The sequence below is a fragment of the Heptranchias perlo genome, chromosome 12, assembly GCF_035084215.1.
Source record: "Heptranchias perlo isolate sHepPer1 chromosome 12, sHepPer1.hap1, whole genome shotgun sequence".
In the NCBI taxonomy this organism is placed as follows: Eukaryota; Metazoa; Chordata; class Chondrichthyes; order Hexanchiformes; family Hexanchidae; genus Heptranchias; species Heptranchias perlo.
The window spans coordinates 62,845,250-62,861,635 of record NC_090336.1 but is presented as its reverse complement, the minus strand read 5'-3'; the positions used below and the strand labels follow the sequence as shown (position 1 = coordinate 62,861,635).

The 16,386-nt window shown below is 43.5% G+C and overlaps 1 protein-coding gene across 2 annotated transcripts in view; it reads right to left on the bottom strand.

Annotated features, from left to right (window-relative positions):
• Positions 1–16,386, bottom strand: part of spon1b (spondin 1b) — a 467,163-nt gene that overhangs the window by 434,080 nt on the left and 16,697 nt on the right. For both annotated transcript variants that reach the window (XM_067994217.1, XM_067994218.1), the window contains one exon: positions 8,126–8,274. In XM_067994217.1, the coding sequence (XP_067850318.1) occupies positions 8,126–8,274 (149 nt within the window). The remainder of the gene's footprint in view (positions 1–8,125; positions 8,275–16,386) is intronic.

Sequence of the window (16,386 nt, the reverse complement as noted above, 5' to 3'; positions counted from 1 at the left end):
CCTTGATTCTCCGAGAGTCCAAAAATCTATCAATCTCAGCCTTGAATGTACTCAACGACTCAGCATCCACAGCCCTCTGGGGTAGAGAATTCCAAAAATTCACAACCTCCTAAGTGAAGGAATTCCTGCTCATTTCAGTCTTAAATGGCCAACCCCTTATCCTGAAACTATGCCCCCAAGTTCTAGACTCTCCAGCCAGGGGAAGCAACCCCTCAGCTTCTACCCTGTCAAGCCCCCTTGAAAATAATGTACACCACTCTACCCCTGCTAATGTGCTAATGTCACTTTACTAGTCAGTGTTCGCTGAACTTACTGGCTGGTTTCTACGATCATTTCAAACTCAAGCTTGACCCCCTGCAGCCAGAGAGAAGCCAAGAACTTGAAATCTGACTTCATCTTGAGCTCTCTGCATCAATGATTGGTTCATTGCACTGCCAATCAAACTGCTGCTGCCAAACACACCCCTCCCCTTGTGAAGATTATGGCATTATTTTAACTGAGCTCAATAGAACTTTACAGCACAGGAGGAGGCCATTTGGCCCATAGTGTCTTTGCCAGCTCTTTGTTAGGGCAATCCAATGCTCCATGCTTTTCCCATAGCCCTGTATCTTCCCCTGCTCTAAATATTTATCCAATTTTCACTTAAAAGATGCAATGGTCTCTGCCTCAACCATTTCCTGTGGCAAAGCATTCCATGCTTCAACAACACTGTGTAAAGAAATATCTTCTAGCCTTACTCTCAGTGATAATTTTAAATTGACGACTTCTAAACATTGATTTCCCAACCAGAGGAAATAGTCTTTCCCTATTTACTCTATCAAAACCCTTCAACAGTTTTTAAAACCTCCATTAAATCTTCTCTTAGCCTCCCCTGCTCAAGTGGAAATAGTCCAAATATCTCAAGTGGCTCCTCATAACCATAGTTTCCTGGCCCGCAAACTTTGGTGGAGTCAGCAGCAATGACCATGGGCAGAAAGATCCCGGCAATCATACCAAAAAGCAGCCCTCCCCAGGGCCAATGTCTCTAAAATATCAGTGCTAAGGAACCCCCAGGGCCTCAAATTGATATGGAATGCGAGAACATCGGAAGATGAATGGACCATTCAGCCCCTCGAGCCTGTTCTGCCATTCAATTGAATCATGGCTGATCTGTATCTTAACTCCATTTACCTGCCTTGGTTCCATAACCTTGAATACCCTGCCTAACAAAAACCTATCAATCTCAGTTTTGAAATTTTCAATTGACCCCCAGCCTCAACAGCTTTTTGGGGGAGAGAGTTTTCCAGATTTCCACTCCCCTTTGTGTGAAGAAGTGCTTCCTGACATCACTCCTGAACAGCCTAGCTCTAATTTCAAGGTTATGCTCCCTTGTTCTGGAATCCCCCACCTGAGGAAATAGTTTCTCTCCATCTAACCTACCAACTCCTTTAATCATCTTAAACACCTCAATTAGAACTCTCCTTAATCTTCTATACTCGAGGGAATACTATGCAACTTGTCCTCATGAATTAACCCTTTAAACCCAGGTGTCGTTCTGGTGAAACATCAATCTATCAGCTATTTCATCTGGTCCCAGCTCGTTTATTGAATCCACATCCCATATAGATGGTGACCATTGAACTTAAGTTATTAACAACAACATAATTTCAATTGCCCCCCAGCATCCACAGCCTCTTGGGGGGAGAAAATTCCACATTTCCAGTACCCTTTGTGTGAAAAAGTGCTTCCTGATTTCGCTACTGAACAGCCTTGCTCTAATTTTAAGATTGTGCCCCCTCGTTCTGGATTCCCCCACCAGAGGAAATAGCTTCTCTGTATCAACTCTATTGAATCCTTTTATCATGCTAAGAAGCACTTCAATTAGATCGCCCCCTCAACCTTCTAAACTCAAAGTAAAGTGAATCTGATATCTCACTCGTTAGTTGTAATTACAGAAGACAAACTGTGAGGAAAGCCATTTAAGAAAAAAAAGCTTTAAAAGAAAACAAAAAAAGGTTTCTAAGAGAGCCAAAGTGATGTTATTCAGCTCTGGCACTGAATATGTATACGACTTAAGACATTCACTGTAAGTGGATAGTAATTCGTTACGTTATTCCATAGTAAGTGAATTGGGTTATTGGATTTTTCAATTATAAATGGAACTTCAGTAGGTTAGAATTCAATATAAACAGCTTTTATGCAAGGGTTTTTTTCAGCAGCTCATTGAATTTTACGAGTTGATTTCATTATTTTCACACAAATGCAAGAGTTTGCATCTTGGCAACACGCTGCAGAATCAGCAAATTGATGTTCATAATAACCAATTCCTGTCGAAGGCTGAGATCATTTACCATTCCCCTTAAATATGTGCTGAGTTATAAGGAATGAGGAACACAAAATAAAGTGCAGCTCTTACATTACAACAATGATTACACTTCAGAAGTGTTTCATTCGCTGTAAAGTGCTTTGGGATGTCCTGAGATTTTATATCTAGCTACAGTGCTTCCAGGTGGGGACTGGTACAGGAAGGGAATGTGGGGCACAGAATCAGGCTTACAGTGTTGTACCCCCATCTTTTTCCTAAAAATTCATTCTCGGAATGTGGGCATCACTGGCAAGGCCGGTATTTATTGCCCATTCCTGGTTGCCCTCGAGAAGGTGGTAGTGAACCCTCTTCTTGAACCGCTGCAGTCCATGTGCTGTTAGGTAGGGGGTTCTGGGATTGTGACCCAGCGATGTTGAAGGAACAGCCGATATATATCCAAGTTAGGATGATCTCCAACCCACTTCCCCTTCGAGCATGGTTCCCCTCGAAGGTGCGCTGAATTTACCCAACATTATTTTAAGCAGCATTATTTTCCTGCCTTGCATCATGAAGATTTCCCTTCGAATCCCTACTCTAAACCCCAAATGTGGTTGTCCTGATTATATTTTCTGCTGTTGTATTTGAGACAGAGGCTAAAAATGTTTTAAAAGCAAATATATGAATGCAGCGTGCAATATGTTCAGTCAGATAATCTCAGATGAGAGAGCTTGTTGGATTGAGTCCCCTTACAAAAGGTCCATAATTGAAAATGCCAAGGTTGTCCAAGGTTACCAGAAAGAGTGGTGAAGGACAACCATCTCTGTCAGAATCCATAAACATCAACTTGTATTTATATAGCACTTTTAACGTAGTGAAACATCCCAAGGCACGTCACAGGAACGTTATCAGACAAAATTTTGATACCGAACCCCACAAGGAGATATTAGGACAGGTGGCCAAAAGCTTGGTCAAAAAGGTAGGTTTTAAGGAGTGTCTTAAAGGAGGAGTGAGAGGTAAAGAGGCGGTGAGGTTTAAGGAGGGAATGCCAGAGCTTAGGGCCTAGGCAGCTGAAGGCACGTCCGCCAATGGTGGAGCAATGAAAATGGTGGATGTGCAACAGGCCAATGGAGAGGCAAAGGCGAGGCAGCTGGCAGCTTGTAAGTGACTAGGGGTAGAGATTTTTCCAGGGGGGTTCACAGAAGGAAGTGGGTTTGGAAGGGAGTAGTGAAGGATATAAGGAAATGGTCAGAGATGGCCTTCTCTGTGATTGAGACCATGAGAGTAGAGAGGCCACGGGAGATGGCAAGGTTCAAGGGGTGGCTGTGAATATGGAGAGGAGAGTTCATACGAAGGACCCTGAAATCAGAGGAGAGGGGGCAAGGTGAATTGAGATGAAGATTGAAAACACCAATGATGTGTCGTCGCTCAGTGCAGAGGCTGAGGGAAGATAGGATGGATGATATCTCAGTGAGAAACTCATTATGGGGCTTGGGAGGGGGCTGTAGAGTACAAGGAATTTAAAAGGAGAGGCAAGAGGGGTGGAACAAGGTGAGGTGCTTGAAGGAGAATGTACCAGAGAAGTCGGGGGACCAATGTGCAATTTAGTGATTAACAAGCGAAGCAAGACGACAGATCCCCGCCACCATCTACTCAGGGCAGTAAAAAGTACAGCCTTGCCAACGTAACCCACATCATGAAAAAAACATTTTAAAAAATTACCAAATATTAAAAGCAGACATTAAGAGATCATTTTATTTATTTGCTTGATGTTTGCAAATGATAGGGAACTGCATGAAATATTCTTCCTGTGCATAGAAGCAAGAAACTGTGAGAAAATAAGCCACTAGGCGAACAAAATTTAATGAAGCAATTAGAATTCACGCAGAGAAGTTCATTAACTACTTAACTGTGATTTGAGATTATATGTAATTCATTCCTGGAAAACAATCTAATAAATTTGACTTAAATGACAAATTACCCCGAAACAAAGTATTTTAAAAGTCATTATTGAGAAATTTCAAGTTATGATAAGAAAATCCTCAAACAATCCTATGTTCCTATGTAACTATCAAATCAGAAAGGCTGACTGAGTAAGATGATTTTTTTTTGGTACGTGTGTGCTCATCAAAGTGAGGGATGTCAGTGCTGGGAAATGGAACTCTTCCCATTTCAGGACACCTCGATCCCGATATTTAAGGGGAGGGAGGGAGGGAGGGAGGGCGACTGACAGCAGCCTGGAAACCAGAAAATACGGGAAAGTCAGAGGTTGTGCCAAATTTAACGGTAGGACCTCATTTGAATTTTTGTCATCAGTTTCCCGCATGGCAGCCGGTCAGATTGAGAGGCTGGTTCACTGGCTGGCGGGAAGGCCTGCGGTGGAAGGCAGCACCCGGGGACTGGAGAGGGGGGAAGGATGGAGAGAGAGATCGTGGGTAGGGGTAGAGAGATAGAGAGAGAAATCGCGGGCAGGGGCAGAGGAGGGAGGGAGGGAGGGAGAGAGAGATACATATATATATATATATATAGATCATGGGCAGGAATTGAAATTGGTTTGGGCCAAAAACAGGCCCAAACGTCTAATATTGAGAGAACGGGATCACTCTCCAGTGCGTTGCCAGTTGATAGATCACCCACTAACGGAGTCGCACCGAGTAAATATATTTTGGAAGCTACTAGGCTCTCCAAATTCAAAAGAGACAAATAACGGCATCACTGACAGGAATCGAGCCGAATGTTTCAACTCCTGATCTCATGGTGCCCATACTGTGGTTGACCAGGAGTCAAAGAACTCTGCGCTCTTCCAATTCTGGCCTCGTCCATCCCCCACTTCTTTCGCCCCACCATTGGCGGCCGTGCCTTCAGCTGCCTAGGCCCTAAGCTCTGGAATTCTCTCCCCAAACCTCTCCACCCCTCCCTCCTCCTTTAAGATGCTCCTTAAAACCTACCTCTTTGACCAAGCTTTTGGTCACCTGTCCTAATATCTCCTGATGTGGCTTAGTGACAAATTTTGTCTGATAATCGCTCCTCTGAAGCAGCTTGGGACATTTTACTACATTAAAGGTGCTATATAAATGCAAGTTGTTGTTGTTGTTGAAGAGATGAGACTGGCTGCCCAGTGTTGAACCATAATTCAGTTGGTCGGGTTAGATAAAAACCCTGCTTAGGTAGAGTAGCCTGGGAGAGTGGAAGACGGGTAGTCCAAGAGCACAGAATGGGCCAGGAGCCCATTAGTCAAGCTGAGCATTTGAAAGTAAAATTCAATAAAACTTAATGTTAGAGACCAGGAATAAGGTCAAAGCGTCAACATTTCCAGATGTTTATCATATCAAAATATCCAGATGTTTACCATATCAAAATCGAGCAACAAAGCTTCGGAACTACTCGAGGCACAAAGCTACCCCAGAACACCGTGCTCGATCAAGGCACAGCTCAAACGACAAAGATCACAGGGCTTCACACACTGCAAACTGATTATACGAGACTAATGTCCAGGCCCATTCGATCACTCTTGCGGGTCTTACAAGTTCAAAGAGTGAGGCTCTTGCAAGACAAAAACCAACAAAAACACAATCGACTGCTGTTTTAATACGAATTCAACTTCACCCGAATCCCAAGCAAGCGAATCACTTATGTTGCTGTGGCTCAATTTAATCAACTGCAGAAGGATTAGCTGGGATTTCAGAATAGAATCATCCTTAGTTCTAAAGACTCCAATTGCAAAACTACTTAGATTGTAGATGTTGACATTCAATACCCCCAGGATTTCAATCCACCGCATAGTAAATAAATGCCAGGAATTCTGCCGTAAATTCTCTATCACTATTGATGGCCTATTCTAAATATCTTACAAAGCCACTGGATATATGGGTTACTCAGGGTCATTCTGACTTTCATTTCAGGTTAAGATTGCTGAATTAAATAAACAAAGAGATAAATAACCAATCGGTGCTGAGCTCCACACAGTTCCCAGTGTTACCCATTACTTTACACAACCAGAACTTCGAAGGCCTAAACGATAAAGATCCCTTTGGGCTGACTTAGAAAGGAACTTCATCGAATCATAGAAATGTATGGCACAGAAGGAGGCCATTCGGCCCATCGTATCTGTGCCGACTGAAAAAGAGCTATCCGGCCTAATCACACTTTCCAGCTCTTGTTCCATAGCTTTGTAGGTTACGGTCTTCAAGTGCATATCCAAGTACCTTTTAAATGCAATGAAGGTTTCTGCCTCTACCACCATTTCAGGCAGTGAGTTCCAAACCCTTGCATTTATATAGCGCCTTTCACGTCCTCAGGACGTCCCAGAGTACTTCACAGTCAATGAGTTGTTCTTTTTCCCATTGAATCAGAGCATGATACAGCACAGAAGGAGACCATTCGGCCCATTGTGCCTGTGCCGGCTCTTTGAAAGAGTTATCCAATTAGTCCTACTCTCCCATTTTGAAGGTTACTATTCAATCTTCTTCCTCCACCTTTTCAGGCAGTGCATTCCATTTTTGTCTGAAAATAGGTATTAACGTAAACCCAAAATCTGTGTTGATTTTTGAATAACATCAGTACACCTATGACCTGGTTTACGTAAAGGTGCTTTTTAAGCAACTTGAGAAAAGTTATTCAGGATTGTTCGATCCTCTGTGAGACTACAAGCCTTGAAGTGACTATTGGTGATGCTTGTGGCTGATTGCTTTCTCCATTTGTCTGTCTGCTGGTATAATGTAAATATTAATCCGGATAAACTCAAAAAAACACAGACAAAGTCTTAAACGTACATCTGGTAACATCGGCAAGGGTATTTTCTAGATTCTTTTGTTTTGATAAAGTAGGGAAAAACTGTTTCCAGTGGCAGGAGGGTCAGTGACCAGAGGACACAGATTTAAGGTCATTGGCAAAAGAGCCAGAGGGGAGATGAGGAGAATCTTTTTTTAAAGCAGCGAGTTGTTATGATCTGGAATGTACTGTCTAAAAGGACGGTGGAAACAGATTCAACAGTAATTTTGGAAGAGAATTGGGTAAATACTTGAAGGGGAAAAACTTGCAGGGCGATGGGGAAAGGGCAGGGGGGAGTGGGGCTAGTTGGATAGCTCTTTCAAAGAGCCGGCACAGGCATGATGGGCCAAATGGCCTCCTTCTGTACCGTATCATTCTATGATTCTATGAGTTCTATGTACTGACTGTGTCACTGTAAAGCAACCGGTGATGCTAGGAAATCCACCCAATGTCAATGTCACCTTTCTAATTGTGCTCCGAATTCAATCAGTTTTGCTGCTGAGCGTACTTTCTCTCCATTCCCGCATTTCATTCAGACTCCGGAGATTGAAAAGTTCTCTTTCCGAAATGACTTGAATTAAAATATCCCCCCACCCTCACCAGGAATGAACAGTAACAATTGAACGATAACATTACAATCTGCATGGAAATAGAGGCAAGATTAAAGTTTCATCTTTAAGCTTCTGCTCTTAACTCATGGGGCTGGAATGATCAGCCTTCAGGTACTACCACTCGCTATGTCCGATTAACACTCAAGTTGGTGTGGTCACGTCATGGCTGCTTTTACTTCAGACCCTCTGTAATATTCTCTCCAGATAAAACAAAGTACAAGAGGAGACGCTGGAGTGTAATAGCTACAATATGCTTACTCCCATCGGAGGGGGGCCTCTAGTGTTCAATTACGCAACGTGCAAATACGATACGCATCATTATTGAAGCTAAGTGGCCGCATTAGTAAAATCAGCTGCTCAACCAGCTGTTGTTCCTCTATCAACTGAGCAATCCACCTGGACCTGTGGTTCATGTCTCGACCACAGGGAATTATTGTGAGCTTGGCCCTCGGTTCTGACCTACCTGCTGGCGGATTTCTTCTTCCATTTTCACCGGGGAGCCCCACTCCGCAACCTGCTGTACTCCATTGCTGGCAAATCCCCCGTACTCCCATAGCCTGTAAGACTTGGAGTGAGACGCTCCAATGATGGCAGACCAGTGAGTTGCAAATTCTTTTCGGGGAAAAAAAAAGAAAAGAATATATATAAATATTCAATGCTTCAACAGAGTTGCCATTAAAGATTTTGCACGCTAGCTTGAAGGTCCAGCACTTTCACTGGATGCTGCATTCTACGCCGCTCTGCTAAAGGTGAGAAAGACAAACTAATGAGTGGCACTAACGACCCTCTGTCACTCAGTTACCAATGGTCTCCATATTCCAAAAAGAATATAGAGGCACTGGAGAAGATACAAAATAGATTTACAAGGATGATATCAGAACTGAGAGGATATGACTTTTTTTTTTATTCGTTCATGGGATGTGGGCGTCACTGGCGAGGCCGGCATTTATTGCCCATCCCTAATTGCCCTTGAGAAGGTGGTGGTGAGCCGCCTTCTTGAACCACTGCAGTCCGTGTGGTGAAGGTTCTCCCACAGTGCTGTTCGGAAGGGAGTTCCAGGATTTTGACCCAGCGACAATGAAGGAACGGCGATATATTTCCAAGTCAGGATGGTGTGTGACTTGGAGGGGAACGTGCAGGTGATGTTGTGCCTGCTGCCCTTGTACTTCTAGGTGGTAGAGGTCGCGGGTTTGGGAGGTGCTGTCGAAGAAGCCTTGGTGAGTTGCTGCAGTGCATCCTGTGGATGGTACACACTGCAGCCACTGTGCGCCGGTGGTGAAGGGAGTGAATGTTTAGGGTGGTGGATGGGGTGCCAATCAAACGAGCTGCTTTGTCCTGGATGGTGTCGAGCTTCTTGAGTGTTGTTGGAGCTGCACTCATCCAGGCAAGTGGAGAGTATTCCATCACACTCCTGACTTGTGCCTTGTAGATGGTGGAAAGGCTTTGGGGAGTCAGGAGGTGAGTCACTCGCCACAGAATACCCAGCCTCTGACCTGCTCTTGTAGCCACAGTATTTATGTGGCTGGTCCAGTTAAGTTTCTGGTCAATGGTGCCCCCCAGGATGTTGGTGGTGGGGGATTCGGCGATGGTAATGCCGTTGAATGTCAAGGGGAGTTGGTTAGACTCTCTCGTTGGAGACGGTCATTGCCTGGCACTTGTCTGGCGCGAATATTACTTGCCACTTATCAGCCGAAGCCTGGATGTTTTCCAGGTCTTGCTGCATGCGGGCACATCAGGAGAGACTGAACAGACTGGGGCTCTTTTCTCTAGAAAAGAGGTGACCTGATAGATGTCTTTAAGATTATAAAAGGGTTTGATAGGTTAGATGTAGAGAAAAAGTTATCACTTGTAGGGGGAGGGAGGGGGGTTCAAAACTAGGCACCATGAATATAAGATATTCACTAATAAATCCAATAGGGAATTCAGGAGAAACTTCTTTACCCAGAGAGTGGTTAGAATATGGAACTCACTACCAGAGGGAGTAGTTGAGGCGAATAGCATAGATGGATTTAAGGAGAAGCTAGATAAACACATGAGGGGGGAAGGAATAGAAGGATATGATGATAGGGTGAGATGAAGTAGGTTGGGAGGAGGCTCCTGTCATAGAACAGTTGGGCCAAATGGCCTGTTTCTGCGCTGTACATTGTATGTAATTCTATGTAATGAGTCCCATCCCTGGTTGCAAGGACAAAGTTCCATTTTCTTTCTTTCTAGTCGAATAGCCCCCTCAAGCAGCCTGACTACGAAACCATATAATTAACGCCTAGAGAATAAATGAGTGCCTGGGCTCGAACCTTTGGGCAGAACAATGGGAAACAGATGTGCTGCTACAGGGAGACTCACTTCTGATTGTTTTTCATTTTTTTTGTTTTCTAAAGAAGGGAGGTAGGGTATTTTAATGCACTTTCTTCTTGCTCAGTGAGAGAATTGTCTGCGGTGGATTCATGACCACCAGCAATGTGGCTGAGATAATTCTAGTCTATTTTTTTTTGCTCCAGGTTTAAGGGCAATGTAGAAGGATGCCGATCATCCAATCTGCCTGATCCCGATTCAAAACTTCAGATCAGAGGTGAAAGGAGGGTGCTCCGACTCATTACTCCAGTCACCGAATTGACTTAACAGATCGTTTGAATCTGACAAGCATGAGCAGTCAAATAACAGTCAGATGTGTGCTCGTGAAAGGTCGTGGGTACCTTATTAAATATCTAACCTAAGAGTATGAGGGAACAACTGCGCAACAAAGCTGGTTTTAATTAGTTATGGTTACTTGAAAAAAAATCACTTATTGAACCTCAGATTGCAGGCAAGGTTCCCATTTATTCTGGTTCCCCACTACACCATGGATACCCAAACTACTGTCCACAGGCCATTAAATGACATTGGCAATCCAGCCTACAAAGAAAAAAAGTTTGGACACTCATGCACTATGGCAGATCCGGCACATGAAGCAGTTCATTCGCTTTCAATACATTCTCGGGATAATCGGCATTTATTGCCCATCCCTAGTTACCCTGACAAGATGGTGGTGGGCCTTCATCTTCATAGTGGTTTGATACAACTGAGAGACTTGCTAGGCCATGACAGAGGGCAGTTATGAGTCAACCAAGTTGGTGTGAGACTGGAGTCAGGTATAGACCCAGACTGGGTAATGTCAGCAGGCTTACTTCCCTAAAGGACATTAGTGAACCAGTTGGGTTTTTACGATAATCCGACAGCTTCACGGTCACTTTTGCTGATACCAGCTTTTTATTTCCACTTTTTTTTTAAAAACTGAATTCAAAATTCTCAAACTGCCATGGTGGTGATTTGAACTCACGTTCTCTGGATTATTAAGCCAGGCCTCTTGATTATTAGTCCAGTAACATAACTACACTATGGAACAGATGCTGGAAATGCCTAAAAGGAATAGACAGGTCAAAGCTGAGAGTACTGATGCAGTGTCCTATCTGAATTGTTGGCCTTACTCTGTCAGATGCTGGCCAACCTGTGGTGGGGTTTCCAGGATTTTCTGTTTTTATCTCCGATTTTACACATTCGTTGTTTTCTATGGTATGAGATTAGTTAATTAAACTGTTAATTGGCTTGTGGAGAAAAGCAATCAGCTCAAATGGTCCAGCAACCATCCTGGCGACATTAGCAGACAAACGTTTAACATGTTCCTATGATATTCCTCCGAGTGTTAAGCTAACACAGGTGCGTACCTGATATACCATGTGTTAAGATAGCGGAGAGTGCATTGTCAAACAAACACGTTAACTGTATCATTCACAAATGTCAACGGACCTTATAGATCATTTCACAAAGCAACTCACAGTTTACAGCTTCGATTCTGGAGGCTGTATCTTTACATAGAAATAAATAGAATTTACAGCTCTGAAACAGGCCATTCAGCCCAACTGTTCTATGACGGTGTTAATGCTCCTCATGAGCCTCCGCCCACCTTATTCATCTAACGATATCAGCATTTCTTGCTTTAAGCTTGCTTCAAATCATGTCATTGATTGCATTAAATTGTCTGGATACATTTTTGATGCAAGATTGACTAGGAAATGGGCAGTTTCTATTTTTTAACACATCCCTCCGACAATCTCTAAAGGAGCTCCCAATATTTATGATGGAGGCATCAACATCATTCTTTCTCTTCTTGTACTTTTGGTTGGAGTTCGGATCTCTCACATTGACCCTGAAGTTTCACTTGGGGTACGGGGCACCAAGTCCCATTCACCCATCACCCCTGTGCTCGCTGATCTACATTGGCTCCCGGTCCGGCAACGTCTCGATTTTAAAATTCTCATCATTGTTTTCAAATCCCTCCATGTCCTTGCCCCCTCCCTATCTCTGTAAGCTCCTCCAGCCCTACAACCCTCCAAGATCTCTGCACTCCTCCAATTCTTGCCTCTTGCGCATCCCCAATTTCCATTGCTCCACCATTAGCAGCCGTACCTTCAGCTGCCTGGGCCCTAAGCTCTGGAATTCCCTCCCTAAATATCTCCGCCTCTCTACCTCTCTCTCTTCCTTTAAGACACTCCTTAAAACCTACCTCTTTGACCAAGCTTTTGGGCACCTGTCCTAATATATCATGCAGCTCAGTTACAAATTTTGTTTGATAACGGCTCCTGTGAAGTGCCTTGGGATGTTTTACTGTGTTAAAGGTGCTATATAAATGCAAGTTGTTGTTGTTGTTGGGTGTTTAGGTTGTGGTTGTTGAAGGCAAACTACTGACCTGGTTAGGAAATTGGTTGAACAGCAGGGACAGAGTAGGGATCTGTTTTGGGGCCTCAACTACTCACTATTTATTAACAACTGAGATGACGGGATAGAGAGCCACATATCCAAGTTTGCCGATGACACAATGATAGGCAGCAATGTAAGCAGTGTAGATGGAAGCATAAAATTACAGAGAGATATTAAATGAATGGGCAGAACTGTGGCAAATGGATTTCAACGTAGGCACGTGTGAGGTCATCCACTTTGGATCTAAAAAGGATAGATCAGAGTACTTTCTAAATGGTGAAAAGCTTGAAACAGTGGAGGTCCAAAGAGACTTAGGGGTCCATGTACATAGATCATTAAAATGTCATGGACACGTACAGAAAATAATCAAAAAGGCTAATGGAATGTTGGCCTTTATATCTAGAGGACAATACAAGGAGGTAGAAGTTATACTACAACCATACAAAGCCCTGGTTAGCCCACACCTGGAGTACTGTGTTCAGTTCTGGGCACCGCACCACAGGAAGAATATATTGGACTTGGAGGGAGTGCAGTGTAGATTTACTAGAATGATACCTGGAATCCAAGGGTTTATTTATGAGGAGAGATTACACAAACTAGGGTTGAATTCCATGGAATTTAGATGATCAAGGGGTGATTTGATCGAAGTTTTCAAGATATTAAGGGGAAGTGATTGGGTAGATAGAGAGAAACTATTTCTGCTGTTTGGGGAATCTAGGACTCGGGGACATAGCCTAAAAATTAGAGCCAGGACTTTCAGGAGTGAAGTTAGGAAACACTTCTACACGCAAAGGGTGGTAGAAGTTTGGAATTCTCTTCTGCAAACAGCAGTTGATGCTAGCTCAATTGTTAATTTCAAATCTGAGATTGATAGATTTTTGTTAACCAAAGATATTTAGGGATATGGGGCTAAGGCGGGTGCATCGAGTGAGGTCACAGATCAGGTATGATCTCATTGAATGGTGGAACAGGCTCGAGGGGCTAAATGGCCTACTCCTGATCCTATATTTAACCCATGCATCTGAAAAATTCCTCATCAACCCATTGAAAATAAATAGGTTGACACCTCAGCTAAAATAGCAGAGGGAGGAATGTAGGAATAGAAGGATATAGAGGACTGGAAAAGGCAATTGCAGTCACAGTGTCCAGGAAATACTATATACTGCCATACCTCTCATGCCCTTCTTTCTCCAGGTACCCTCGCTTGAATTTGCTGATACAATCAGCCCCCATGGCCTCCCTTGGCAGTCCATTCCACACATTCACCAACTCCTGTGTCAGCCGTAGCTGAGGAAGTAGCACTCTTGCCTCTGAGTTAGAAGGCTGTGGGTTCAAATCCCACTTCAGAGACTTGAGCACAAAATCTAGGCTGACGCTCCACTGCAGTACTGTTGAAGGTGCTGCCTTTTGGATGAGATGTTAAACCGATGTCCCGTCTGCCCTCTCAGGTGGACGTAAAAAATCCCATGGTATTTCGAAGAAGAGCAGGGGAGTTCTCCCCAGTGTCCTGGCCAATGTTTATCCCTCAAACTAACATCAATAAAACAGATTATCTGGACATTATCTCATTGCTGTTCGTGGGACCGAGCTGTGCGCAAATTGGCTGCCACATTTCCTATATTTCAAAAAGTACTACATTGGCTGTAAAGTGCTTTGGGACGTCGTGAAAGGCACTATAAATACAAGTTCTTTCTTTCGGCATGAAATAGCTATATCTAAAATGACTTTTCACTCTCCCTCTTCCAGGTTTGAGGTTCTGCCCTCTTCTTGTAGAGTCTGTAACTATTTTAAGCACATTGATGTTTATCTTGTCTGTACCCTTTAGGATCTTGAATATCTCACCCCTGAGCCTTCTCTTCTCCAGTGTGAACATTCCCACCTTCAGTAGCCTCTCCTCATTCAGGTGTCTAATCCCAGTTATCAATTTTAGACAAATGCAATAAGCATCTGTACACTGGTATCCCATGTTGCAATTTCATGGCCAATGTGATTGCGCATTGAGTTAGTGTTTGAGATTAATAAAGAAAAAATAAAGACTTGCATTTATATAGCACCTTTTGCGACCTCAGGACATCCCAAAGAGCTTTACAGCCAATGAAGTACTTTTTGAAGTGCAGTCACTGTTGTAATGTAGGAAACGCGGCAGCCAATTTACACTAAGCAAGGTCCCACAAACAGCAATGTGACAAATGACCAGATAATATTTTTTTAGTCATTTTGGTTGAGGGATAAACATTGGCCAGGACACCGGGGAGAACTCCCCGCTCTTCTTCGAAATAGTGGCCATGAGAACTTTTACGTCCTCCTAAGAGGGCTGACGGGGCCTTGGTTTAATGTCTCATCTGAAAGACAGCACCTCAGACAGTGCAGCACTCCCTCAGTACAGGCACCGGGAGTGTCAGCCTAGATTTCCTGCTCAATAAAGTGCGGGTGCACCACACACTTCATAACCCATCCAATTGGTTGAACAGTAATTGGAAATCTTTGCTGACACTGAGTGGGGAGGGGGGAGGAATGAATTCCCGCAGGGGTCCTCCTGTTGATGCGCCAATGGAAGAACCGCAGAAGTCCCAGAAAAACCATGTAAAGACGAGAGGGACAACACCCGGGCAAACTTTTACTCTGAAAACCCTAAACATGCACCCGTAATAAGCCAAAAATAACTCTCCTCAATAGTCTTTTCAAAACCGTTTTATCAGCCAAGCTTATTGTGGTAATCACACAGTATAGGTGACATCTCCACACTGAGTATCTAATTTATCGAGCAAAGCTGAGCGGGGCTTAAGGAAGTGCGACTGCTGAAGATTAATAATAAACAATAAATGCCTAATAATTAAAATGGGGTGACTGCAAGAGAAACAAGAACGTGCTTGGTGAATAAAATCAAATGGTTTTCAGGACCAAGCGTTAGTCCAGAACTGTGATCTTCAAATAGTTCTTCATCATTTTCCAGTTTCAAGGGCCTTTGGCAAACACTAATTTTAGTGCTTGCAATCCAATAATACATAGCCTCAATATTTTTAACTGTAATTAGTTCAGCATTGATCCAATCATGTTGCAAGCACTTTGCCCTCATTTATGGATTTTGACTATTTGGTGCTATGCAGTTTCTTGGTGTGACATTAAATTTGAACCTTAAAGTCGCAATAAGCCTGGAAACTATTGCCCTGTTGGAAGTGTGGATCCACAGCTGCCAGTAGTCTGGTGGTTATGTTACTGGGCTAGTAATCCAAAGGTCAGCACGAACGTGTGTTCAAATTCCACCATGAGAATTTGAATTCAGTTTTTAAAAAGCTGGTATCGTAAAAGTGGCCGTGAAACTGTCAGATTGTCGTAAAAACCCACTGGTTCACTAATCTCGTTTAGGGAAGGAAACCTGCTTGCCCAGTCTGGGCCTACCTGTGACTCCAGTCCCACACCAACGTGGTTGACTCTTAACTATGCTCTGAAGTGGCCTAGCGAGCCACTCAGTTTTATCAAACCACTATCAGAGGTTCAAGAAGGCCCACCACCACCTTCTCAGGGCAGCAAAGGATGGGCAATAAATGTGGCCTTGACAGTGATGCTCATAATAAAAAATAAAGGTGAGAAACAGGCTAATTGTGATGTTTTCCATAATCTAATAGCCTGCTGAATTGGCACAATTTTTTTCTATTCATTCTAGGGCAGTTGAGAGTCAACCAAATTGGTGTGGGCGACGCTGGCAAGGCCGACATTTATGGCCCATCCCTAGTTGCCCTCGAGAAGGTCGCCACCTTGGTTGACTCTCAACTGCCCTAGAATGAATAGAAAAAATTGTGCCAATTCAGCAGACTATTAGATTATGGAAAACATCACAATTGAGCCTGTTCCTCACCTTCTTCTTGAAAGTTACCGTAATCGCCGCTCCCTAGGAACTAGCCCTACATGTATGAGAATGAGCCCCACAGTCCAAAGTCAGCTTATTATAACGTTATCATTTTGCTTCCTGCATATAGCACATGAGGTACT